The sequence below is a fragment of the Cariama cristata genome, unplaced genomic scaffold, assembly GCF_000690535.1.
Source record: "Cariama cristata isolate BGI_N322 unplaced genomic scaffold, ASM69053v1 scaffold35795, whole genome shotgun sequence".
NCBI lineage: Eukaryota > Metazoa > Chordata > Aves > Cariamiformes > Cariamidae > Cariama > Cariama cristata.
In genome coordinates, this window is record NW_009619849.1 from 27,905 (window position 1) to 54,286 (window position 26,382).

The window sequence follows — 26,382 nt, forward strand, 5'->3', positions numbered from 1 at the left end:
ATTCAAAAGGAACATTTAAATGGCTTTTGGGACAGCTGGAAATAGAGAGCCTACTATCCAAGATAATCACTAGCAAGGGCAGGCCCGACGAAATGCTAAACGTTGTCGGCTGAGACACTTCTTGACTGAAATGGAGATGTGGAGGATAGCCAACCAGCAGACAGTTGGCAAGGTGAATCTGAGAAGGAGCAGAGACTTGGGCATGGACCACACACAGAAAACAGGTCAGTGGTTTCTGAGAAATCAAATGGCCTGCCACTTATTACCGCCCTTCTTGGGAAAAGAAGTCCGCGTGCATTCTCTGAAATAAACACAGAGGCACCAAAAGTTGCTGACACTCAGTTATTTCTAGGCATTTCTCCTTACACCGAACAGAAGCAATCAGGGCCCAAGATAATAGCTATGGCTCTCAAGAAGGATTCCTGCCATGGTTAAGTGGCATCTTGCAATTCAAAGATATTTGGAGGACAAAAAGGGCTTGCGTGCCTGGGAACTGTTTATCCCCACAACGTTTGTTCCACTTACACCCTTAAAGCATCACACCTACCACCTCTTCAGCACCAGCTTTTTCACAATTCAGATGCTCCCAGCAACAACCCCAAAACACCACAGGAGACAAGTCCCTTCAGAATATATGGCTGAGAAGAGACTGAAAAAAGGCATCTTACCTCTAACAGAGTGACAGTGTTATCTCCACAGAGGTTCTCATGCTGGATGGGCAGGAAGGACATGACACAAAGTGAAGGTTTATTGCTAATGAGCCAGGTAAGATTATTCTGTTGGCTGTATGCCCACCATTGACATTCAAGGAAAAGGTGACTTGTGCTGGCACTGGACCCAGTCTCTCCAAAGGATGAGAAGAACAAAACTTATGCTTCTTTTCCAAAGCACCTTCAGCGGTTGAATCCTCAAGCTGAGCTAATCGGTACGCAGAGCAGCAAGCTGGAGAACTGCGTGTCCACAATGCCTGCCCTCTGAATCAAAAACATGCACTCTTTGCTGTCACAGCTCTAAACAGAACCTGCTGGCTATAGAGGTGGGATGTACTTGAACATACAGCACTACTGAAGACTTAGGCAAAGATGATGCCACTCTCTTGGGGATAGGAGTTGATCACCAAGGCTTCCTCTTTCCTTCTAAAATTCTCTTGCCATATTCCCAGATAAGTACCTACAAGATCTGTAATGGAAATGCCATCTCCACATTAATTTCTGCAGTGCTTGGAGGACACCATTGTTCTACAGCCTAAAAAATCCCTGTGTGAGGATTTAGTGCTCCCAAGTGCCTCCTGGACATCAAACGTTTTCAAAGCTATTAACTCTGATGGGTTTTTGAATAAGGCTCAGGGAAGCCACTCACTCAGTGTTTCTCGTAAGGAAAAGGTAGCTCTGACCTGGTAGAATAAAAATTACTGAGAAGGAGGAGGAGGAAGAAAGCCCACACAGCCCACGTTCTCTGCAAGCAAGGAAATGAGATTTGATTTACTCCGTGATTCTGAGGTGTGTTCAATTTCAGCTTGAATTTCTACGGCATAAATTCAGGTTGGCTGAGCAAGGTCCCTATTAGAGACTGTCCAAAGCAATATAAGGTGATCCACACAACGATCTTTGAAGCTGAAGGTTCAAAGCTTTGGTGATGTGGGGGTTTTTTAGCATATTTTTGCATGTGCAGCCCACAAACCTGTGTCTTCCAAAAAGTCAGAGGAAGACAATATAAAAAAGCAATTAGACACAGTGCATACACAGCTCCTTATTGTTGCCAATTAATCAATTTGTTTATTTAGCTCATTGGTTAAATTTCCTCTTACTACACAGCAGAGAACAACCCTGGGTCTACATTTTCCATGATTCAAAGGGATTAGATGACAAGCAGAAGTCACTCATTAGAAGGACTTAAGGGCTTCAGTTCAGGGATTAATAACTCAGCTGCTTTTTCTCCAGGTTTTAAAACCACTAATTTGTACTGCATCAGCTGGTAGTTTTATTTGCACAACTATTTTTGTTTTATTGGGAATCTTAAACTCTGCTCTTCCCAAAATGCTGCTGCATTGCTCTCTTGATACTATTCTCACATCTGAATTTTTGACTATATTTAAAGAGGATTTCATGCTTGCTTAGCAAATTTCTCAAGAAACTGCACCTTATACTAATACACACAAGTCCAACTTCTACTTGACTTTTCCTAACTAACCAGGCATTTCAGCTGAGCAGTTCCCTCAGGAATTCAACACCACTAGAAGGCAGCTTGGGTGGAAGCTTTGGACCAGGTCTCTCTGCATCTCCAACTCGGTCTCACATTTTAGAGAAGTTCTACAAAATCTGGGGTTTGCATGCACTTGACCACATAGTAACATACCTTTAAGGTGGGATAAACCATACGGGTTCATTCTCACCCCGGGTTAACACAGAATAATTTGGTACCACACTTAGCCTGCTGAGAAACCAAGTGACAGAAGTTGAAGGAGGTCTCATCTCTGCAGAGACTCTGACCTTACAGTTTTGAGAATCATTCACAAGGGGGAGTTTCAGTGAAATGGTGCTATAATTCAACCCCAGTGCTTCTGCCACCTTGGGCTGTATGAATCAAACCCAAAGGCAAGTCTACAGGTTGAAAAATTAGGGTACTTTCAAGTTTTTGGGTTTGTTGTAAACCTACAGTAGGCTGAACTGGCCTGACTCAGGAAAGACTAAATTTCTTCCATATGCCTTTTTAAGGACTGACTTGTGACTGTGCCTAGAGCTTTTGTTTGGTGCATTTTTATAAATGGTAATGAGTAGAGCTGCTCACTCGGTTTACTGCTTCTAGACAACAGCTGCCAGCTACAATCAACTCAGAGAGAACGGGAGGGCAGGGCTGGCAGCAGCCACAGGATGCATCGTAGCAGCAAGTCATGGTTGTACATTAGGAAAGATGTCATCGTTCTTCGTTCTCATCTCTCTAAAACATGTCAAGGGCCCTAATTAGTAGAGTATCCAAGGCACATAAAGGCTATGAAGAAAGATGTCCCTAGTGCCCTGTTAAGGCCCAATCCCAAGATGACTACTGAGGCTTTAGGAGCCTGACAGTCACGAGTCTCCAAAACCCTCTGTTATTCAGAAAGAATTCAAAGATCACAAGAGCTGCAGAACTGAGAAAAGCAGAAAGGAAATAAAATGACCTACTTTATATTCTGCTATCACATGTTGAAAGAGACAGGATCGTAAAATGCCAGAAAAGGCACATGTAAAGGAATCCTCTCAAATATGTATGCTGTCAGCAGCATGATGGCACACAGTCCCCCATAGCAGAAACAAGGACAGGGAAAAACTCAAGTCCAATGTTTTGCCAGAACAATTCAATACCCAGAGAGAAGGGAACATACAGTAGGAGCTGTACAGAAGCCTGCAATCTGAAATGCCACTCGCTATTACCCTAGCAGGCATTAAAACCTTGGTCACGGAGGGAGACCCAGCATCGGAACGACCTGATCGCCTTTTCCCAGGGTAAGTGACAGAGGAGAGGTGTGATCCTAAATATTTTGTAGATATTTCTGCAGCATTTGTTTTTTACTTAGTAACAAGAGGCAGGGCAGAAGAATCTGCAGCAGTCTGTGAGCATCTGGGTAAGACTATGTATTATTACTAGAGACAGGGTTAACAGTCCAGCAACTGGATTCACCTTTTAAATCACAACCCTGTTAAGCACTGGAAAGTAAGGGGTTTTGTGTGAGTATGGGCAAGTGAATCTTTTTCCCCCTTTTAAAAAGGGGAATGCTGTCAAAATAAAATCCTCCTACTCCCCAGATCTGACTTCTGAGATTTTTGCATCATTCTTTTTTAAAACAAAGATCAGGACCAAACCAACTGGACATTTTTCTTCAAGCACCTTAACCTGATGTTTTCCAAACTCATCACAGAAAAAGCTCTCCCTGACATACATAAGTTGAGGTCACACTGAGTTATGATTTCATGTACGAAAAGCATGGCAGCTTCCATCCAGGTCTCCCAATAGAACAGTTACCTCCATCTTCAAACTATGCTTCACTCAAGTGAAGGGTTTCTGGGGGAGGATGAAGGACCAGGCTACGCCTCAAGCTAACAACGTAGCTGACAATACCACAAGTTTCTGGTTTGGCTTAACTGACTTCCTGATGAGCAATTGGGACAGGAGTCGTCAACAACCAGCTTCTTTATGCCAAAACGTTTGGTACAACATTAACTGCCCAGCCTCAGCATCACTGAGTCCTAGTTCCGAAACATCAACATAATAAATGGTGACAGACGCACTTTAGGACTCAAGCAGTCCTGGAATACTATCCCTCTGGGCACCACTGAAGGTGGAAAGCTCAGCAAGAACTGGATGATATGGGAAACTGTCATCAGCCAGAGAAATTAAGTTCAGATCATGTTAATATTCTCCCCTGCAAAAAGCATGTCATGCTCAGGTATCTGCAAAGAAGGCTGAGATGAGGCATTACAGTAGCTTTCTTTTTATTCTTCTGAGAAAGGGAGTTTAGCCCAGCAACAGACTTAAGTTTCCTTTCTATGCCTACAAAGCGACTTGTAGGTGGTACTGTAATTAAATAGGTCCATCACTTAAAATAGAAAAGCACATCTTTATAGCTGAGATGAGAACTAAGAGCCTGTAGTGAGATGCTTCCATCAAATTGTTGCTTTTCAGGAGCATTAACAACAGGGTAGAAAATTCCCAGCAAAGCAGCCTGGATGCAAAAAATAAAAGTCAGGAAGTCTAAGTCCAGCCTGACTACCTTGTCTCCCTCACAAATCCCCACTTCTGTCTCCATCAGCTGGAAGATTGCTCCTGCCCTAGTGTTTCAAGTTGTTCAACAAAAAAAGTACTTCTTGCAAACAAAACATAGCCTTAAAAAGTCTATACGGTAGCTCACAGCTACCTTTTTTAAGAAATGAAAGGGACAAAACCCTTGCAAATACCATCACATCACACAGAGAACAAATTCTCACAATATCACCATGATACTATTATTTCCAGCATTCTACTGTGTTAAACATGCCCACGGGGCTCCAGGGTAGCTCAGTTTGGTCTGCAAAAGATAGCACAGACCTTCCCAAAGCCAAAGCACCCCAAGAACGGTTAGCTAGCCACGTCATGCCAGCTCCTCGATGCTAAATCTCATTGCCAGAAAGATACGGTGTCCTCCTCTGTCATCACATTTCACTGAGACATTTCATTGTCTCAGAGATGCAATCAGTCCATTAGTGGGATAGGAGCTCGCCCACACCAATGCAAGTAGGAGAAGCACTCACAAGAACTTCTCTACCTCTATGGCTTCTACATAGGACCCCAACCCAGCATTTCCTGAGAAGCCAGGAAGTCCAAGAGTAAGATTTCAACAGCGTTCTGTGTGTGTTTTTACATCCAACTCAAAACCAAATGCCGTCTGCTGAATTACAACTGCTGAGGAAAATATACTTGGAAAACTAAGATGAGTTTTGTGCACAAATAAGCCTTAAGCACAATATTTCGTTAGTGGCGTTCTGCATACAGTAAGACTTAGTGGCAAAGTTTCCAACTAGGAGGCCAAGGCATATGGCAGGGGCTACTGGAAACAATGTTATTAGACGTCAGTCCGCAAGAAACTACTCTCGTCTCCAAACGTTAAGTATGTATCAGTAGATTTTCCATACTTAATTCTCCTACTGCCAGAGGTCATCCTAACTACCCTGTGTTTTCACGGAAGAGAAATGCTTCCTAGTTTAAGCTAACGTTGACGCAACGATGACACACCAGTTAACATTGATGCAACTGATGGTTGCTGGGTCACATCAGCTTATTTCAGAAATTCTAGGCACTTTCAGACAATGGTCCAGGCCAATTCAGCACCTTCTTCTCTGGGAGGCTGTAATGTACTTCCCCTGTTAGCAATTCTTGCTGTGAAGAAGTTATTGATAGAGAACATAAACCCATGGCTTGCAGAAAGTGCAAGAGGAACTCCTACAAACAGGTGCTCAGGTGAGAGCAAACACAGGGCTATGACTTAATACCCTTCTCCAGGCCTACACTCAGGCCAGCTATGAGGCAGATGCTGCTGCTGAAACAGTATGTGCTGCTACCAATACTCAGCTCCCCAGGAGCTTATTTGTGCCTTAACTGAGCCATACGGGAATCCAAGGGCCCTCTGACTAAGGCAGTGGAGTTGATCTATAGCCCCTGGCGCTTGGCTGATACAGAACCACCTTCCCCAGTTCCATCTCTCTGGGCATCCATCCCCGCAGCTTGCTGCCTTTGAATGACACATCTTAGCTCCCTGAGCAATCCCACTGCCTGCCTCAGATCTCCCATGAAGACAGGAAGAGTGACACACATCAGAGATGTCACCTTCTCCTCTATTAAAAGGTTTGCCTTTGAGCTTCCTATGGCAGGCAAGAAATTTGAACTTACTGTCTTAACATCCAAATGCCAAGTGTTAGGGAGTCAAAAAAAACAATCCTCCAGCTGAGTGGAGCTCTGTTCAGGTGCGGCACCTTTTGGCTCGGCAGCATTTACTCTCCTGCTCTGGGAGGCGTGGAGACTGCAAAGCTCAATTTGCTTCCCACTTTGAAATCAGAGCGATGACCCAATTTGCCACTTTTGGGAAACAGCTGCAGCTCCAGCTAGAGGATCCAGAGGAGGAAGGCAGAAAACACATCATGTGTTACAGTAGGTTACTACCAGAGAGAAGGAAGAGTAGCAGTCTCTGAAAGCAGGAGTTTTACCCTAAAGAAGCCCCAGAACAAGCGTGGCTGGCAGTCACTGCAAAGCCTGTCCCCGTTTGCAAGAGAATTTGACTCCAGGAATGGTTACTCACAGCTACATGGTTGTCTGTAACTGGCACAGCAGGCTACAGCCTGTCTGCTTTTAGGACTCCCAAGCAGAGAGGTGACGGAGTGTAAGGGAGCTTAGGGTAGAGCTCAGGACTCAAGCAACAAAGTATAGTGCTATAAATCCAGCTTTACAGAGGACGATGAAAGAAGTTTGCACGGTATCTATACGCATTATGCACCTGGCAACAGCCAGCGTCTATTGTTCCTGTTTCACAAGGGATTAAAAAAACCTTCTCAATCTGAAGTTTTACAAAATGCAAATTGAATTGTGCGTTCGCACAAGCCAGCCATTGACAGCTCCTCCTTTAATCGTAGATGTGCAAAGTTGTAATTTAATCTTTATAAAATGCAGACTGTTTTGATCATTCTGTTGCAATCCTCTGTGGAGCTTTCCCTGCCCTACACAGGCGCTTAGCAGTGACAGGAATCTGTAACACTGCTTTGTGCTTCCCCAGCAGCCTTCCCCAGCAGATCACTCAGCACTTCAAGGCTGCCTGGCCCCCCAAGGGCTCCACACCGGCTGCCCTCTCACTCGGGAGGACACAGGGCTCAAGGTTTGCTCAAGGTAGCACAGCAACAGCTAGGAAGGAGTTCAGACCCCAGCCTGCAGCCCTTTCCTCTAGCTACCCACAGCCCCTTTTCCAGGTTTAGTTAAGTACCACATATAAAACAAATCTGCCACGCATCTGAGAAGTGTTTTGTGAAACACACTAGGGGCAAGGACAAGCACTGGAAATACAGCAACATCACTTTTTGCCTCCACAGTATGGTCTCGGAGCTTATTACAAAGTAAAACCTATGGTTCTTGGTCAGCACACTCCCAGCTGTGAATCAGGTTGGGCTCATAACTCACATCCCTGAGTGTTTCCTCTGCAGCTCCAGCACAGAAACTTATCTAGCTCCAGAAGACTTTACCCAGTTGCAGCCAGCAGCGAGCAGCAGCTTTGGAAGGCAGCTCCTCCAAACCAAGTCCCCAGCATTCAGTGGTCACCTGCACTACAGCAGTCTTCTGGCCCTTATCAGCCCTGTGGTACTAGCAACAGCCAGGCAAGGATATGAAAACAGCTGTGAGAACTGAAGGCGAGCCTTGCTTTGAAGTTTAATGGACTTTATTTGTAACCAGTTTGTATGCTAAGGCAGTCCCTAATCTGCCCAAGAGGACAGCTCACAGAAGTGGTAGGAAGCAAGTCATTCCTTAGCATTTGCAGTGCATAAAGGGTGGAAAGACTCCTCTGCTCCGGGAGCAGTCAAGGTGATCCGGGGTCACGCTGCCCAGAGAGGCAGAGAGCCGCTAACTGCTACTAGCCATAATGGGCAGGATGCCGGGGCACCTCTGTGTCCAGCCTGAAAGAAGAGAATTGAAGGGTTTCTCCCATGTCTCATAGGGATTTCTGAGACTGAATTAGGAATAGGATTACAGCAGTAGGTGTTTTTAAAAACAAAGCCCTTCTTTTGTGCCTCTAACAGCCTACGACACGTTGTCCCCCCTCCTCCAATGACGCACAGTTTATTGTACTCTGCATGTTAATAAAAGGCACTACACAGCACAAAGTCACTGCTCCAGAGCTCACCTCCAGCTTCAAATCTCCTTGCAGCAAAGCTGATCAGTCCTTGAAGCCTCTTCAGACCCATCCAGCCTGGCACACTGCATAAAGCAGTCTGAGGTATTAATAAATTGCAGGGATACTTCTCTGGTAAGCAAAAAAAAACCCCAAATCAAAACAAAAATATATCTAAACCAGAGAACCTCCCATCAGCTAGGTAAACCAGCAATTTGCCAACTCCAGAAGACTTCTTATACAGATTCTTTTAAACTTGAGATTCCAATTTCACCTGGTACAGCTTAGCTCTTTTTATTTAAACAATAAAATCTGTTTCAAGCCATTAATCATGAGTAGGTGCCTCTAATGAGACCATGAAACCCAACATCACTGCTTCATTTGCAAAGCAGTGATGACTTTAAATTAGGGCTTTGCCTCGGTGACCCGTTATCTGCAGTTTCACATTTCTACTACTGTGTGCAACGCAGCACTAGCAAGCTTGATGCTTTCTACCCCAAAGTTCACCGCATTTCAGAAGTGAAGTCACATTATCCCAAAGCCATTTTAAAGTATTTCTGGAGCCCTCACAACACGTTGTATCAATGTAAGAGATTAAGAGAATTTATTGTAGTAGTACCTAGCACTGACAGTACTTGGCATTTTAAAAATATCAAATGCACGCATGCCAACAGGCTTTTAACTCTTAACACCACTGCCAGCAGTGCTAAAAAACAACAAAGCATTTGGTATCTGCCAGTGGTTTTGCTGCTAGTTATGGAAGCCAGAACAAGTTGAATAAACCGTGCCATCCATGGCTCAGAACTGGAATACTTTAGGGCATCTAAAACCAACTGCATCCTTTTGTGACCTTCTGTGCAAGTCACTGATGGAGCCTCCCTAAGCTGCACTTCGGGGTAGTCCCTCGAAACTCCACCAGGTAACAAAAGGCCACGTGGGCTGGAGGGGTAGCGAGGAGCATTCAACATTTGAGGTATGATCTCAAGGAAAGGGAAACGACTTTGTGAGATTGCCTGATCAAAGCGGATTGCAGCTACCTGAGTTACAAAGGTATTGCAATGTGGAGCAACCCAAGTATTACACTCATTTGTCACAATTTCAACAGTGATACAGTTGTTCTGTTTTTCCATCACAATCCGTTCTGGCTCCCAGCATTTTTCATCTCCAGTTACCAGATTAATACACACAGTACAAGTGTTCACAGACAACAGTTTTTCACACAGAACTTTATGCCACCTCCAAACCAGAGGTACCTAGCATCCCCACTGTGGCTGGGAAGAAAGAGGGGCTTCTATCAGAAAAAGCACATAGATGTTCCTTACTAGCAAGCATCACCACTCCTACACGTCTACCATCTCAATTTTAAGACCCTTAGGGAGGAAATCATAGGGAGAACAAGTGCCAAAGAGAAAATGAGACCTTAGTGAACAATTTTGCTAACTGGCACCAGACTTGCTTGGCACACAAGGCACCACAAGACATTAAGATTTCACCAAAAGTACTGGGTTCCTCTCACTACAGCCTCTCTAGAATAATTGTGCTACATCACCATCAGGCAGAGAGCTCCCTTCTTAAAAACAGCTGCTCTTTCACATCCAGAAAAGGCAGATGTGAGACCCCATCCAGATCATTCGTGCCCTGTGTTTTCAGTCTTTCTGTTTGTCTGTGTTTGACCTTCCAGAGCAACTCTTCTGCTGCTGTTTTCTCACTGCCTTGACCCTGTTCTCTGCAACTGCTTCTGCTAGAAAACATGTTGGGAGCTTCTCAGATCAGATATGGCACAGAGAAAGTCTACTGCTTCCAATGTATTAAGTACAAGGCAGTCCAGTCATCTGGAGAGTACAGATAAGCCTATGAATTAATTTCACAGAAGGCTATTTTGCCCTTTGACTTGAGAAGGGACCGAAGCATCTTTGAAGTCATGGGATAATCACTTGCATGGAAGAGCTAAAACTACGTTGGCAGTTAACAGCCAACCCTATCTTTTTGACTGCGTAACATCTTTCAATTCCTTAAAGGACACACAGGCAGGAACCAAACATGTTGAGAGGGAGAATACTACAAACACACAAATTAACACAAGTCAGGTTTCACAAGTTAGCAAGTGAGGGAAGATGCCAATAACTGGCTAAGACATTTCCCATTTCATGGTGAGGAACTACAGCAAGGTCAAAATAGCTAACGACTAGGAAGGATTATAAATTTGCTTTGGCAAGTAGACTCTTTGTAGAATGGCACCGGCAAGGATCACATGATGTTGACAGACTGAGGTGGCTCGTTGTCAAATCCCTGGCATTTGCTTGCCCCTCAGAATCTCCCACTCTTTGCTCAAGAGAATATGGAAAGTAAAAGGTCTCTTCCCAGTATTTCTGATCTGGACACTGTATAAACCCCACAAGAGTCAGCAAAGCAGTACCATGAAGTCTTGCAAATATACCTGCCTAGAGCACAGATCTGTATATTCAAACTATGGTTCCTGGAGATCTTTAGGGCTGAAGATGAGCAGTGGTATTAACAGTCTATCCTTAAAAGAATCCCATGTCCATCATTTTCAAGTGCCTACAAATCCCCTCAGCATGTAATAATGTTAACATTAATGCCTATAAATAAAAAGAGACAAAGCACTGAAATGACAAACTGAGAATGGTAATAAATGGACATTAGTGATTAACAAGGTAATAAAGCCTTCAATAGGATTAGGAAAAGAAAAAGATACAGCAAAATCTCTTTCAGCTGATTACTTAGCTATTTTTTTAAAATTTAGAAAAATTCATCTAACACATGAACAGGGTGCCAGAACAGTCAGAGGACAGCATAGTAAGTTTGACACAGGCTCAAGTAAGAGTCTGCAACCTGATAAGGTTCAAGTGAATTGGAAGCAACCCAGAGCAGCTAGAAATTCCCCTTCAGACAGAGCTATGTCAAAGCTGCGCCTGCCTAATTAATAGGAGATTCACAGATACCACAGAGAAGTATTAGCAGCCACATGAGATTCTGGCCAAAGGCTAGTATCTGGGAAGGAAATCTTCATTAAAAGAGAAGTTTAATCCTCAAAATTGTAAAAACAAATGTTGCGAGTAAAGAAATACCAGTCTCCTGAAACTACTGAATTAACTCAAATGAGAGAACGACCAGTCCCAAATGTAGTATCTGTGTGTGGATACACAAGTTAAATGTCAGCATTAAATATTTCAGTGTGGTACACTTAAGAAAACAGGGCTATAAAGGAGGGTGGATTTTGTGTAGAAAATATTTATGGAGAGAAGGGGAATTAAGTGAACACACATGTAAAAACAAAGGGTACAGCTGGAAGGAAAAAAATAAGAGAGACTGCAGCAGCCAAAAGGCAAGCTTGACCCCTCACCTCATGCTGAACAACTGACACAGAATGAAAACCACAAATTCTGTTACCCCACAAAAGCCAGACCCTGGCCTTGATCTGGGCCATCTACCATTACCTCTCAGGCACTTACGAGGTGGGACGGCTACTGATGGAGGGGAAACCACAGTCCAAAGACAGACCTGATCTCACTGGCTAACTGAAAGCGGAGGCAAGAAGCCTCCATCCCTCTCCACCTTGTGCAATAAATTGCAGAGCACTGACTAAACACCCACACTGAGACCACATAGTCCCTCACCACAGTGACATCTCCGTTATTTCTCTGCAGTTCACCAGGGCCTATTATTGCTTTGCTTTGTTTGATGTTCTCCTTATGTTGAGAGAAAGCATGAAGGAAAAAAAGAAAAAAGAGAAATCTAACTGTCTCTCAGCTTCCTAATCATCTTCCTCAAAATGTTCCATGCATCAGCACTGATTTCATTATCTGCCTGCTGCTGGAGATTTTATTTAAAGAATAACACACAAGGAAGAAAGGGTTTAACCTGACCTCTCTGAACTGCTGGGCGATGAATACTACACAGAGCTGACAGTGAAAAGCTCATTTCCTTTCTCCGACTAACCCAAAGTCTATGCAAAATTCCCCTTTATCCAAGCCCCCAGTTTTAAATTGGGCTATCAAAGGCTTTTCTTTTTTAGGGGCCTGGGTTGATGCAATCAGTGTATCATCAATGAATGAGGATTGATAACATGAACCTGCACCCACAGCTATGCTTTGTGAAGTGACTCTCAGAGGCAGAACAATATAGAAAAAATGAGTAAATTAAAACCAGTGTTCTTCTACCCAGCTATATCAGGAAGAGAATAAAAAGCAGTAGGGTCCACATTTTTTTCCCCATTGCACCAGTACAAGCATTCAACCTGAGACTTTGGGGTGTTACATATCACCAATCAAGTAGGATAATAAATGAAAATGTTAGTGGAAAGCATGGAAGGGTATCATCAAATAACAAGTAAAAATATAATGGACAGAAAAAGAAATTAACTGCAGAGCAAGATAGTCAGGACCTTCTAACAGGCACAAGCATAGGATCCCATCCAGTGGAAGGAGCAATCCAAGGTGACTCAAATAAGGTCTGTCCTAGATTGCATATGCAATTTCTTCTCCAGAGGTTGACACAGCTGCATCTGGGATGGTGTCGCCATCTCGCATGGCAGCTCTGTATTTTGTTGACCACTGGCTCCTGCAGAGTCATTTATCTCTCCAAGAATGATTAACATATAATGCCGATATTTTATTTTGGGAAATAGGCCATCTCTTCCCTTCCCAAGACCATACACAGTAGCCTATTTTCAAAAAGCCACATTTATACATTTTTGCAATACAAGCAGGACACCAAGAGAGCAAACCAGGCCAAACTAAGGAAGGGAAACCTAACCCTATCAACCTCCTTATTAAAAACCTTCTCTTTTCAAGTTCTAAAACAACTGAATTCAATTATCCTAAAAAAATTTCTACCAACTGTTGCCTAAGTTCTAATTCCCCGATATCACAGAAAAATCAAGCTACGCCCAACAGTTCCACAATAATTAAATTTGCTGCCAAAAACTTCCTGCCCCATTCTAAACGCCAGCATCCTCACAGTCTCCAACCACACTTGCTGACAATGCTGCATGCTTTCATCGTTCATACCCACCTTTCTGTATTTGCTGGACTAAGATGCCTGCATGTGATGGTAAAATTGGCTAAAGCAAGCCTTGTTTTTCTTCCTCTCGCCCACATCTGAACAAGGAACACGAGAGTCCCGCCTTCACCCCTCGTACTGCTGCCACATCATCAGTCCCAGTGAGTACAAGGTACTCCTAAACACCAATATTCCAGAGGTCAACATGAAAAAAGGTCATCGCACACCTGGCTTACCTGATCCTCGGAGAGCTGTGATATGTGATTCACCGCAGCATAAGACTCTATCTTCGGGTTGAAGTGATTGATGATGGCTCTGAAACAAAGGAGGGAAATTTTCAGAGGGACAGCTTAGGGATGCAGCAGAAATTCTCTACCAGCCTGAGTCAGCGCACATGGAGCCACAGTCCTGCAAGGAGTAGTTCCTCCCTCACCACGCTGTATCGCTTGCTCCGCTGAAGGCACGCTCCCTGCTGAGAGGTCAATGCAGATTCAGGCACAGCCTCACTGGAAATTGCAAGCACAGGCACTGCCCTATGTGTGGGTGCATTTGTCCCAGCAGATAACAGGGTTGTGCTCGATGCTCTGGCAGAGGCAATTGCTGCCTTGCCGGGAACAGGCTGTAAATTGCTCAGTGTTCCAGCAGAGAACATGGCAAACCTGGCCATCGCTGCCCCATCCTGCTCAGGAGCTGCATCTCCTCATCCCTTCCAAAATTGGTATCGTCCAACATTTTGCTCTATGGAGCTTTGTTGCCTGATGTGTTGAAGGTGATGGTTTATTGCTTTGGATCTCCACTCTGTTTAAAACATTGTAGCTGGCTCTTACTTGTAATCATCCATCACTGCAGCCACTACTTTGTCTTCTTTCCATAATGACCTTAGTCCTCAGCCCCAATTTAGATCATTAGAGATAACCTAGGTCAATGTCCCAAACACAGCAGCAGAAAAACTGATCACTCCTACTTCTCTGCCTCATTTCTGTCACCGCCTGCACTGACATACTCCCCCCCTTCCCTTCTAGGTGGATCTAGAGGCAGGTGTGAGAAATCTAAAATTGAAAGTAAAATAATAATTGGGGGGGGTGGGGGTGTGGAAATCAAACTGCAGCTGGAGTATTTCCTCAGCCTTTCCTCTGCTTGGCAGGTGCAGCTGAGAAGACAAAGAGCAAGACAGGAAAGTCTCCCCGGGCTACAGTTTGCAACTGGTCTAGTCGGGATACTACTCATGAGACCCACTGCTGAGGTAATCGCTCATGATGGGAACAGCCCACGTCAGTGCTCGGCACAGATGTGCGCTGACTGTGCCTGGAGAACACTTGCTTGGCCAAATTACACCGCAGCAGCAGTCAGGGCTTTCACTCTCATATTCATCAGCATGAAAATTCACTCCAGCTCCCTCTGTTGCACTCTAATGGGTTTCCTCCTCCCCACACTTTTCCCTGCAGAAGGGCTTTCAGCTGCTTTCTCTAGACCTCATCACAGCTAAGAGCTGGTGCCTGAGTCCAGGAATAAGTGATATTCAGTAGTGCCAATCAGAGCTACTGGAAAGAAAACCCGCCTGGAAGCATCCTTACTTCTTTAAATACATAGATAAAAAAAAACACGGTAGAAGGGATGGGGAGTGGGAGAAGAGTAAAAAAACCCCAAAAACGTAACAGAATCTGCAGATTCACTGCAACATTCCCAGGCACACACCTCATCAACACACCAGATGCAGTCCATGCGCAGGGGCAATCACTTCAGCAGCTGCTCCTACAGCATCAGCACGTCCTTAGCACAGGGGGGCTTCTGCAGTCTCCCCAGCCTTGACAGTTACATCAGTAAAACGAATTCAGCAGGGTCGCTGCCAGGCTTCCCATATCCCTCCTCCCTCCAGAGGGGGGGAGCAGGTAGGTAGAGACATGCCCAGATTCTTCCCATTTCAATCCCACCAGAGAAGCAGCTCCTGTGAGTCACAATCACACTCTCCATTACCCAGCCTCTCGAACATTGTGGCTTTCAAGTTGCATGTTTCATGCCTGGCTGGAGTCTTATTTACACTCCTACAGGACACACTACAAGCTATTGAAAGAAAAGGGAACACAGACTTACAACAACTTAACTTCTGGCTTGACAGAAGGTTTGGCAGCTCAGAGGAGTTCAGTGCACTCACATGGTTCCAACATTTACCAGGGAACAGATTTAGCATTCATTTGTATCCACTGCTGTGAAGCACTTCAACATGGGCCGCCTGCTCACAAATCCCTGCTCGGATCTGAGCTAGTGGAGCGGCACCTGCAATCACAGCTGGGATTCACCCAGGGAAAGCAAAACCAGCAACCAGCTGCCACTGCAGTAAGAATCAACAGACATTAAGGAAGAGAAAGAATTCAAGTCTCCTTCCTCATTTCCCTAAAGGCAAATGGAGGACTCTTCAGCAACTAGAGGCAGAAGTTCATCTGTTTAATTTAAGAGAGCTCTTTCACAAAGAAGAATTCCTTCCCAACCTGATTTTCTGCAGAGCTGTTTTCCTGAACCTGCAGGCAGCCTGGGGCAGAGGAGCATGAAGAGCTTGGATTCAATCCTGGCTCTGTAGCCAGGTTCTTACTGCCCAGCATACACTACCAAAGCCAGGCTCTGCACATGGTAGAGCTCCTCCTCACACATCTGCTACAAGAAATTCCACCACTACCCAGCTCAAGCTGCTGTGCAATAGCAGCGCCTTTCTGCATCAACTACTCTGATATGCCTCCACTATTCTTCCAGCTCTCAAAATCCATCTTGTCCTTGGGGCATAGTTTTAGGCAACCGGTCTCCTGGGCTACTGAGTAACAGCTGGAATTTCACTTTGCCAAGCTGCCATTCCACAGGCATTTCATAGACAACAGGGAGCTTTTAAGCACAGTCTCCCCCTTATGGACAATAGAACAGCGGCTTTGCCATCATTAGTTCACACACCAGCATGTAACAGCTCAGCCTTGGCAATGTTTTATTTTTATACTGTGATTGCCTCGATTATTGAGATACCAGCCAGTAACCTTTGGGGAAGGGAGCAGCTAAAGCACTTGGAAAAGATTTGTGATGTGCTGTGCTCTACTGAGATCTTCATATCGATCATGGAAAAAAAAAAAACAACAAAAAAAGAAAAAAGAAAAACCTTGTGTTTGGCATTCATGAAGCACTAGCATGTTCAATGCATTTGTAAAGCAAGGAAATGGTAAAGTGTCAGCTGAAAGACAAAACACTGCAGTTCCCCAACTCGCCTTTGATAGCCTGTACCTTTACATATTTCCACACCGCAGTGTCCCTCAGTGGGGCTGGCTGCCATTTGGCATACAAATTTCAAAGGGCTTTTGGGACACAATGCTCTAGGGACAGAGGTGTCTGGAGAGATGTCACTTTAGCAACACTGCCTCCTCAGATCCACAGTTCAGCAGACAACTGGCAAGAGGAGGCTGTCACTGAATCAGGGAAGGATGCTGAACAGGCAGAAGGTGAAACAATGGTTCAGGAATTAAAAAACTGGCTCCCAGTGGCTTGTCTTGAGGTTAATGCCTAGTGCTGTAAGGCAGATCACAAGCGATCTCCGCATTCTTTATTCCTCAATCTACCAGTGACAGTCATTTACACACTAGCCATGCCAGTGCCCTCAGAAAAACACACATCTCCCACCACTTCTTCATGCAGCTCTTCAGAGAGCAAGCTACCTAGACACCATGATGCCAGAAGCCACCTAGAGACACATATGAATGAACCTGTATATTCCTTAGGATGAACAACCCAGGACACTTGTATTTATGTATTTATGCATTTATTGCATATTTATTGCATTTATTTATTTCTTTGGGAAGAAAGGATGATTGCAGGAAAAATATAAAGTGTTCCACTCTGATTTAGGAACCTAAGTGCTAATGAATCATTTATTTATACTAGCTGTATTAATCATGTTATTAGACAGTAAAAGCAGGTCCCACTCTAACAGGTATTGGACAAATACAGAGTGATGGAAAGCCCCTGTCCCAGAGAGCTAACAATCTCAAATGCAAGAGAACAGGGAACGCTCAGAAAAGTGCAGTGGCAACAGAAAATACAACAGTGCTGTTACTTACTGAGTGTCATGAAAGACCTCAGTTAGAGATAAACCAAGGATAGAAAAAAATGCAGAAAAAGAATACTGAAGGGAGAAGTACAGAGATGGGAAAAAGGAGACAGAAGGGCAGATAGGATCAAAAGAAAATCACAGGTGAAAAGACTGCAGGACAGAGATGATCAGAGCAACAGCAACTGATCCCAGGGCAGTCTGTCCTCTGCAAAACAGAAAGCTCTGGCTGGTGGAAAGTTTCTGCTTTGGCTGCTCTTGAGGCTGCAACAATTGGCCAGTCCTGAAGCGACTGTTACTAGCCCTTTCCCCCTCAAAAACACATGGGCTGGAAGGTGAGAATCAGAGGAATCTCCATGTGGGCCCTGTTAGGTTTTTTTCCCCAAAATGGGGACATCCCACAGTGGCTCTCACCTTGACATATGGTGAGAGAAGGTATACCTCCAGGTGAGATGCATTCCTCACTGGTTTCACTGCAACATAGCTTGCTTCTGCAGTGGCTCCAGTAGCTCTCCAGTCACTAACATTTAAAAAATTGTTTCTGTGAAGTCTTTAAAAATTGCCTAGAGTTACTCCTTGATAAACAGAAACAATCAGTACTGCCCTTCAGAGAAGCTCAGAGTAAAAGAACTTCTGAAGATGCAGAGTCTGCTGACAGGAAAGAGCTCCTGTGAAAACTGATATGGCATGCATGGAAAGAAAAGATTTAATTGATTCCTTGGTTTAATTTTCCACTAGTTGTAGCATCACATGTGAGAAGTGAAACACACCAGCAACACTAAGCTACCAGTCCCTTAATTCCTAGCATCTGTGCGTCCACATGCACCCACCACGGCAAGGAATACCACCCTGCCCACCTTAACCTCACAACAAACTGGTCTAGGTCCAATGTGCAGGGAAAGCAAAATCACTATGCTCACGCAGGCAGCACTTCTTCAGCACGTTTTCTCTGACCTCCAAACTCTCCCCATCAAGTTATTGCAGATGAGCTGTCTAATACCCACTCCTGCTTGACAGCAGCTACATTTCCAGAGTCCCGTAAGACAACACTGTCCTCTTGTCTTGAGCAGTGAAATTAAGTACTGTGGAGGTGCTGAAAGTAGGCTAAGGGAAGAACAGAAAGGTTGCAAAGCTTATTATAGAGATGGGAATGCTGAGCCATCATTCACTGCACAAGCTTACTCTTTGCACCTACTTTGCAGGTCCAGTATGCAGTGCCTAGCATAAAACTTCCTTTGTATACTCAAACATTTCTTGTACAATAAAAGCAGTACTGCAAGCTCACTTCTTCCTACGTCCTGTTACAGTGGAATAGAGAAGCAGTAACACTTGGCTGGCGTTTACTCCGTCCCAAGAAAGCAAGGGTGACTTTATACCAACTACACACATTCGTCTTCTCAACTGAATGCTCATGCCAGCACAGTGCACTGGGCAGCAGTGAGTGCATCTGTCTTCATCGAGTAAAGCCAAATGCATGGCAAAAGCAGCCAGTTCACTTTCCCTCTGCAATAAAAACTGATAGTATCCGAGATGGACAAATACTCCAGCATGACACTAAGCTTGCAGTACCATGATGAAGGCTAGGAACAGGCAGAAGCAGGAAAGGGCATAGCTGGTTTTTATCACGTTCCATTTGATAAAGCTGCTTTACTACAAAAGGGAGACTTGAGATACAGTGGTTATTGTTCACGAACAGGAATCAGTAAGTGATCAGTTTCTCTCTGATTTGCTACAGCAGTCTCCTCTCCCTCTCACATGCCTTAGCTTCTCCCTTTATAAAGCAAGAAAAAGAAAACTCACCTCCACAAAATATTTTAAACCAACAAGGTAAAAAGAGCTCAGATTGTTTTACTGTGCGATATGTTGTAAAGTGCTCAAGCACAAGGCAGCAAGTAAATTACACACAATACAGAGACCAAAATGAATACAAGCTGTCTATCCTCTTCCCCCGTTCATGCCATCAGAATCATGGTTGCTGGAGACCTGTGCAAAACTTCCAGCCACAAGCCATCCTTCCTGCACCAAGCTGTGTCTCGGCAAGCTGCTGTTTGGGGCAAAGATCCTGCTGGCATTGCTCTCTTACGCACTCCCAGCACTCAAGACAATAAAATCCCATCTGTTCAGTGCCTGCAACAATTAGATTGAGTTACTCCGAATGTACAGCCCCACCTGGCAGGAGGTGAGAGGGTTTAGATTATTTTAACACATGTCCACAAGGCATTGCTATAAAGTAGACATACCTGCCATACCTAAGCTGTGTGCATCAATTAAAAGCAAGCAAACCCCCTGGAATGGTGCACTAAATTCTTCCTTCTACTGTGGTTTAACTCCAGTCTGTTAAATTTCTTCTGCTCCTACATGTTAATGAGTACTGACATTAAGCTGAAAGTCCACAACTCACAGGGGGAGGCATCTTCCAGACACAATAATAAACTGCAGGGGAGAATCCAAGACAAAAGGATATTTTAGTCAAAAGCACTTGCTTTACAGCTCACTGAAAATATCCGAGTCAGCACTGCTGCAATTTCACAGAAGAAATAAGCCCGTTACACCTGTTCAATTCTGCCATACTGAAATCTATTGATTACGATGACAAGCTCCATGGCAGAGGGAGATACGTGGTCTATTTATTTAATAAGGAAGGGACAAAAGAGCACACACATGCCAATTGAGCTTCTCCCAATTCCCAGCACTGTTTTACCAAGTCTGCTTCTGCAAGGGCAGAAGCAAAGGATGTTCTTTCTGACCCACCATGCAGCTCTGCAGTGCATCTTTCCACTTCACTGTTTGCTGGATACTAACTTCATATCATCATGGCTTGCAGGATATACTGATTCTCTTCTTACAGTTCATGTTCATACATTTAAGCCAAGCAAACCAAATACCTCCATCCTCACACATTAACGATTTCTATTTGGTTTCTTAACTAAGGAAGTCCTCATGGGTGAGCAGTTAACTCTTTTGCGACAGTTGCATGACTTCAGCGGAGACTACAACTCAAGGAACTCATCCACTTGCGTATTTTCATGCGGCCACAGCACCACTAGAATCATTCTTGCAAGACTCTGGGACACGCTCACAGCTCAGGTACAGTCTAGAAGCATTTCTGTTCCCTTCTCTCAATACGTTGGCATCAAAATTCTAAGTATACAACAGCCAGTGGCACTGCCAGTTTAACCGATATGAATGACAAAGTAGAACATATTGCCTATATGTTGGGAGTGAAAATATCTATTGATACTACCCTGATCTGTGTTCCCACTCTTCTGCCAATTTGTTCTTCTACAGCAAAGCTATGACTTGATAAGGAATAAATGTCTCATCTCGACCATGTAATTTATAAGGGAGATCAAATGACACAATTTATGACACATTTCATTGCTCTGAAACACCGACCTACTAGTGGTGAGAGTATGGCGAGAGCTTACCTTTAGTAAAGTAAAAGCATTAAAAAGCCAATCCTCCATTCCACCTCAATTCCAGGAAGCAGCAGTGAACTAATACCTGCTCATTTCTAACTACAAACATCACAAATATAAAGCCTGCCCTCTGGGCTTGGGCTGCTGGGCACTAAAACCCGCAACTCAGTCTAGCATGTCCAAGATGTGAGAGCTGACGATGCCAGGGTGGACTGCTATGCCAGCATAGAAGATGTTTATGTGCAAATGGCAGGCTTCCACAGCTGTGTTACCAATTTTGAAATTTCAAACAATTTCTAAAATGAGAAGCCCTCCTTAGGAGGTTTCTTAATACACGCTTTTAGAAGGCACCTACTGCCCTAGGTTCCTGGTCCTGCCTCAATATCTGCACAGACCCATAATAGATAATATTAATAGGGAGGTATCTTTCAGAGTCTCAACAATCTTTCCTGTAGCACATGTTCTCCACTTCTCTTACCTCATAAATATTCATTTGTCCAGACAAAGTTCTTCAGATGTGCCAAACAAGCAGAAAATACAGTCCATGGACCAAATAGGCTGTGGTTTTTAGTATCTAAGCACCCTTTGATGCAAACAGCATGATACTCTCTAGTAGCCATGTGTTTTACAGCAATGGAATGTGTCATAAAAATACTGCCTCAACACCAAGTACAGCCGTTCAACTACAACTACCTTTAACTCCCTCATGTACAAGGCAACCTGCTCTCTTATATATAAATACATAACAAGGTATGAAAAAACAGCTAATCCAGAAGGTGAGGGGGAAAAAAAAAAAAAAAAGAAAAAAACCCAAACAAGAAGGTGGAAAAAAAAAAAAAGCATTTAACTGGCTTACCAGACAGGTTTGCAGAACCACCCTCTCTGGTTAGGACCAGTAGTAAGAAGTAAAGAACTTCTGGCAAATATTTATTCTCTGCAATCACTGTAAGTGGGTCAGCATCTACCCATTGCTTCATAATTCACATTACAGACTGCCATCCAAGCCTCCTGAGACACAAGACATTGCAAAACCTCAAACAGGTTCAAAAACTGAAAAATTTTATATTACTTCTACTTCCATTACCATCTTAATTAGTATTTTATCATCGCATGTTTAACTTTCAGGAAAGCAGAAAGTCTAGCTTATTGGATGCTGTATTTAGTGCAGAATGCCATATGGCCTGCACACACTAGCTTCCAAACATACCACACAAAGAGTGAAATGTAAAAAAGTTTATAAACCATCCCGGTGGGACTTTTTAAAGCTCTCCGAGAATGGCAATGAGTATGGCTGCTAGTCTAACTTGGTGAATGCTTGCCATCAATCCCATATTATCTAGAGTGGGTGGAAGTGACTCTTATTACTCCATTTTGTCAGGTACAAGCCTGCAGGTATTGCATGAGGCCCTGAACACTCTGTTTGCAGACTGTGGCAGCAAGACGGAAACCTCTCTCTTTAAGTCACATAACACAACCTTATTCTACTGACTCACAGTGAAAACTGTGCCTGTGAAAAGTCCCAGAGGGAAAGGAAGGCACTGAAGCTTCAGCATTTGTCTGGATTGAGGGACTAAAGGGTTAGAAGAATACAATCTGGTTGTGAAGTAGCTGGATATTAAATCCCATTAAGAAAGGGAGGAAGGAACATTGCCTAAGCAAGAATCAACTACAGTCAAACCTACTTTGCAAAGTACAATGATACTTAATTGACTTAGATACACAAGTGCCAGCTATGGTTGTACCTGCACAGCCATGTAACTCTAAACAGAGTTCATGAACTTAACTTTTCGGGCACTACCAGCTACCATGCTGATCAAAACCCATTGGTTTTACAGTTCAGTCCTCCAAAAACACAAGATACTGCAAACCTCACAATATTTTCTCTTCAGACAGAGGCAAATAAGAATCACATTTGCTGAGAAATGCCTCATGGAAGCAACTAAAGCAATGCCTTGCTTTCTAAGATCCAGGTCCAAGACTAAAGCATGGACTCTGATGACCAGACCCCCTCCTCAAGGGAATACCATGTCTTCAATAAAGATGTTATCACACATGATTTGGGACAAGGTGAAGCTGTTTTTCAGTGCCAAGGAAAGCTGTAGAGCCAAACACCATTACAGCTGAATGAATGGTACTCTTGTTATGATATTTATTTCATGTCTGAAAGGCTGGAGGTTCAGTAGTTGATTAACATTCTGTTTTCCTGAGATAGGGTGTCTGGTTTATGGACCAGTGGAGAGCTTCACCCCATCATAGATATCTAACTCATTTGCTTTAAGTGCTTCATGTGTAGCCATCTTCTTTGCTATTTAATTCCCTTAATCAGACATACCTCCCTGAAAGCCAAACTCCCTCCATCCCTACATCTGCAGCTCTCACAAATCTTGGTCAGACTGAACTATCTCAGAGCTGGCTGACATTTTTTCTGAACACAATTTGCACTACAGAGGCTGAACTGACTTCTTTGGAACATACCTTGAAGGCTGCAATACAAATTCTATTATTCCACCCTTTCGGTATTGCAAGGGCCATAGAACCAGGATTTGGGCCAAAAACTCTCCTCATAAAATTCTCTTTAAGTACTGTATCCAGCTCTCACAAATCTACTCTGAATATTTAAGTGGTGATGATCAGATGCAAGTGATTTACTACAGTTGAACAAGTTATCAGTTGAGTTACTGACAACCGGAAGGTTGTAAATCCATTGTGACTGCAGAGTAAAATGCCATACCTTAAGCTAGCCTGTGCACACACGCTCATAGTTCATCAGACAAAAGGAGAGCTTGAGGTCAAGTCACCACAGCCCAACTGATAAGTGGCAACTTTTTAAATCATCTGCCTACATCAAGGGTTTTCAGAATCACTTCAATGGTCTTGGGTTTTTTTGGTTTTTACTTTTATTTTGCACATCCTTATCCTGCACCAAATTTCAGTCTGATGTTGACAAAACCCATTCAGCTAAACTGGCCGTTGAAGAACAAATCCAGCATGTTTTGGGGCAGACTTTACTGTGTCACACAGAGGATGAGAAAATTATTTTCTTTTCAAATACCCACAGTCCTTTCTCACCCACCATCATACCTGACATATATGTTTGTGCTCATCACTCCCTCAAAGCTTTAGTTTCATAGTTTATACCTACATCTATTTTTTTCCTGCTCTGTTCTTTGTATGGTTGTTACTGAAAGCAAGGCCAGCGAAGTGCATTTTCTATTTCAAAAGTGAAGTACGGTTCTCCAATCTAAGAAGCAGTGGAGCACTAAACATTTCAAAGTTAATTGCTGATGTTTTCCTATCAAGCAAGTCAAAGAAAAAGCTCAACTCCTACAATGTTCTGTTACTGATATGTCTCTTACACTTTAAAAGTTTTAAAGTGTTTTTCAAAGCTCTTAAGAAAACATAATGCAAATAAAAAAAGTCACATGTTTTTTAATCAGTTACATGTGGTATAAAATAGGTGGCACAGAGGATCTGCAAGCAGTAAGAGGCCTGGACTCTTCTCTATGAAGAGAGCTAAAGGTTTGGCTCTGCTTTTTCCTTATAATAGCTTATAAACCACCATACCTTGGAGAGGTACATTGGTTCTAACAACAGGGCAGTAACTTTGGATAGTTCAAGCCAGTTTCTTTGAGAAGCTTAAGTTGCACAATTCTTAAACCAGCAGCACCGACTAAAGCTTCCAGGCCTTGGGCCAACCTCAGAGTTGTGCAACCCAGACTGTGTTTTATCACCTCCCTACCTTTTCTTTTTTAAAAACAGAGCATCCATGTGTTCAGTTATAGCTGACAAGGTTTGTAGACACTGAGCAAATGGGGAAGACCACACAACTTCCCATGCTCAGCAACCATAACCGGGGCCACGTTAAAAAAACTTTACCCATAATCAAATGAAAATGCGGGAAAAAACAAGCAAACTTGACATAAAGAGCCAAATGTGCTGTAGTTATTTGCAAAATAACTAATACCAAAAAGGAAGTCACCACACTTGGTTGCATTAACTTCCATAAGCCCTATTTGATTCAGGATTGCTCTAGTGAACACCAATCTAAGCATTAAAAGGCTGTTGAAATCCTGAATTGTCATTTTACGATTACACCTGCATTGGGAAAAATGCAGTGCTGACTACTTGTATTAAGATACTTGATTTTTCCTTAGTTCCTTTTAGCTCTTCCATTCAGAGACTGAAGGCAACACTTCTTTCCTGGCCCACTGGCTGCAGCAGGCTGATTCCTGTCCCTGCCCCACCTCACCACTCTTCCATCTGCAGGCAAGGGGCCGGGATCTTTTTCCTGGTGCTGCTTGTGAACCTGCGTTAGCGATATCATCTCAGCACTCAAAACATTTGAGATAACAGTGCTGCCATATGCTATGAAGGGAAAACTGCTTAATTTAAGCATTTGGGGAAATATGGAGGAACAGGTATATCTTACAAAGAAGGCATTTGGTACACATACAGGTCATTATTACAAAGTTTTAAACTGCCAATAATTACTGCACATTTCTGAGAGCGGTACTGCAGATTCCCCCACATTTAAAGAGGAAAACAAAATGCATGGCTTCTATTACCTTGGCTAGCATTCATCCTGAGCATATGCATAATTACTTACTACTGATAGGCACACACTCAGAAGTTTCTGACAATTTAACCCAGATCAAACATGGCTCTACCCTAACTGATACAGCATTTATCGCCAGGTAAAACCCCGTAAAAATCTTGCTCCAAAAATACTAGTCAAACTTGCAGTAAAAAACGTTCGTGCAACTTAAAGCAATCAGGCTGCTTATTGTTCACGTATCAAACCCTGTTTTCCCTTAACCCACACTGCACTTGCTTAAGTCATCATTTTCTGACTGTATTTAAAAAGCATTCTTCGTCACCAGCTCTCCAGTGCTGTGTAAGTTAGCTTGCATAGCAAAATTTCCTTGTCTGTTGTAATACTCCTAAAGGAATTAAACCGTGCAAGTCATTAGAGAACTCTGATTCTTATTTTAAATAACAGGTCAGACGAATACAGAACCATTCGGTATCAAAGGCATTAATAGCTGCGTTAAACGGCTGTGGTGGGTTGACCCTGGCCGAATGCCAGGTGCCCACCAAAGCCGCTCTATGACTCCCCTCCTCACCTGGACAGAGGAGAGAAAATAGAATGAAAAGCTCATGGATCAAGATAAGGACACTGAGAGATCACTCACCAATTACCATCATGGGCAAAACAGACTCCACTTGGGGAAATTAGTTTATTACTAATCAAATCAGAGAAGGGTAATGAGAAAACCAAACCTTAAAACACCTTCCCCCCACCCCTCCCTTCTTCCTAGGCTTAACTTCACTCCTGATTTTCTCTACCTCCTCCCATCCAGCTGTGCAGGGGGACAGGGAATGGGGGTTGGGGTCAGTTCATCACCCATTGTCTCTGACACTCCTTCCTCCTCATGGGAAGGACGCCTCAACACTTTTCCCTGCTCCAGCCTGGGGTCCCTCCC

The 26,382-nt window shown here is 43.6% G+C and overlaps 1 protein-coding gene across 1 annotated transcript in view; it reads right to left on the minus strand.

Annotated features, from left to right (window-relative positions):
* Positions 1-13,751, minus strand: part of LOC104162634 (UPF0668 protein C10orf76 homolog) — a gene marked incomplete at its 5' end in the record, with an annotated part of 31,892 nt that extends 18,141 nt beyond the window's left edge. Inside the window, one exon of the mRNA XM_009701407.1 lies at positions 13,639-13,751. Coding sequence (XP_009699709.1) covers positions 13,639-13,751 — 113 coding nt within the window. The remainder of the gene's footprint in view (positions 1-13,638) is intronic.
* Positions 13,752-26,382: the final 12,631 nt, after the last annotated feature.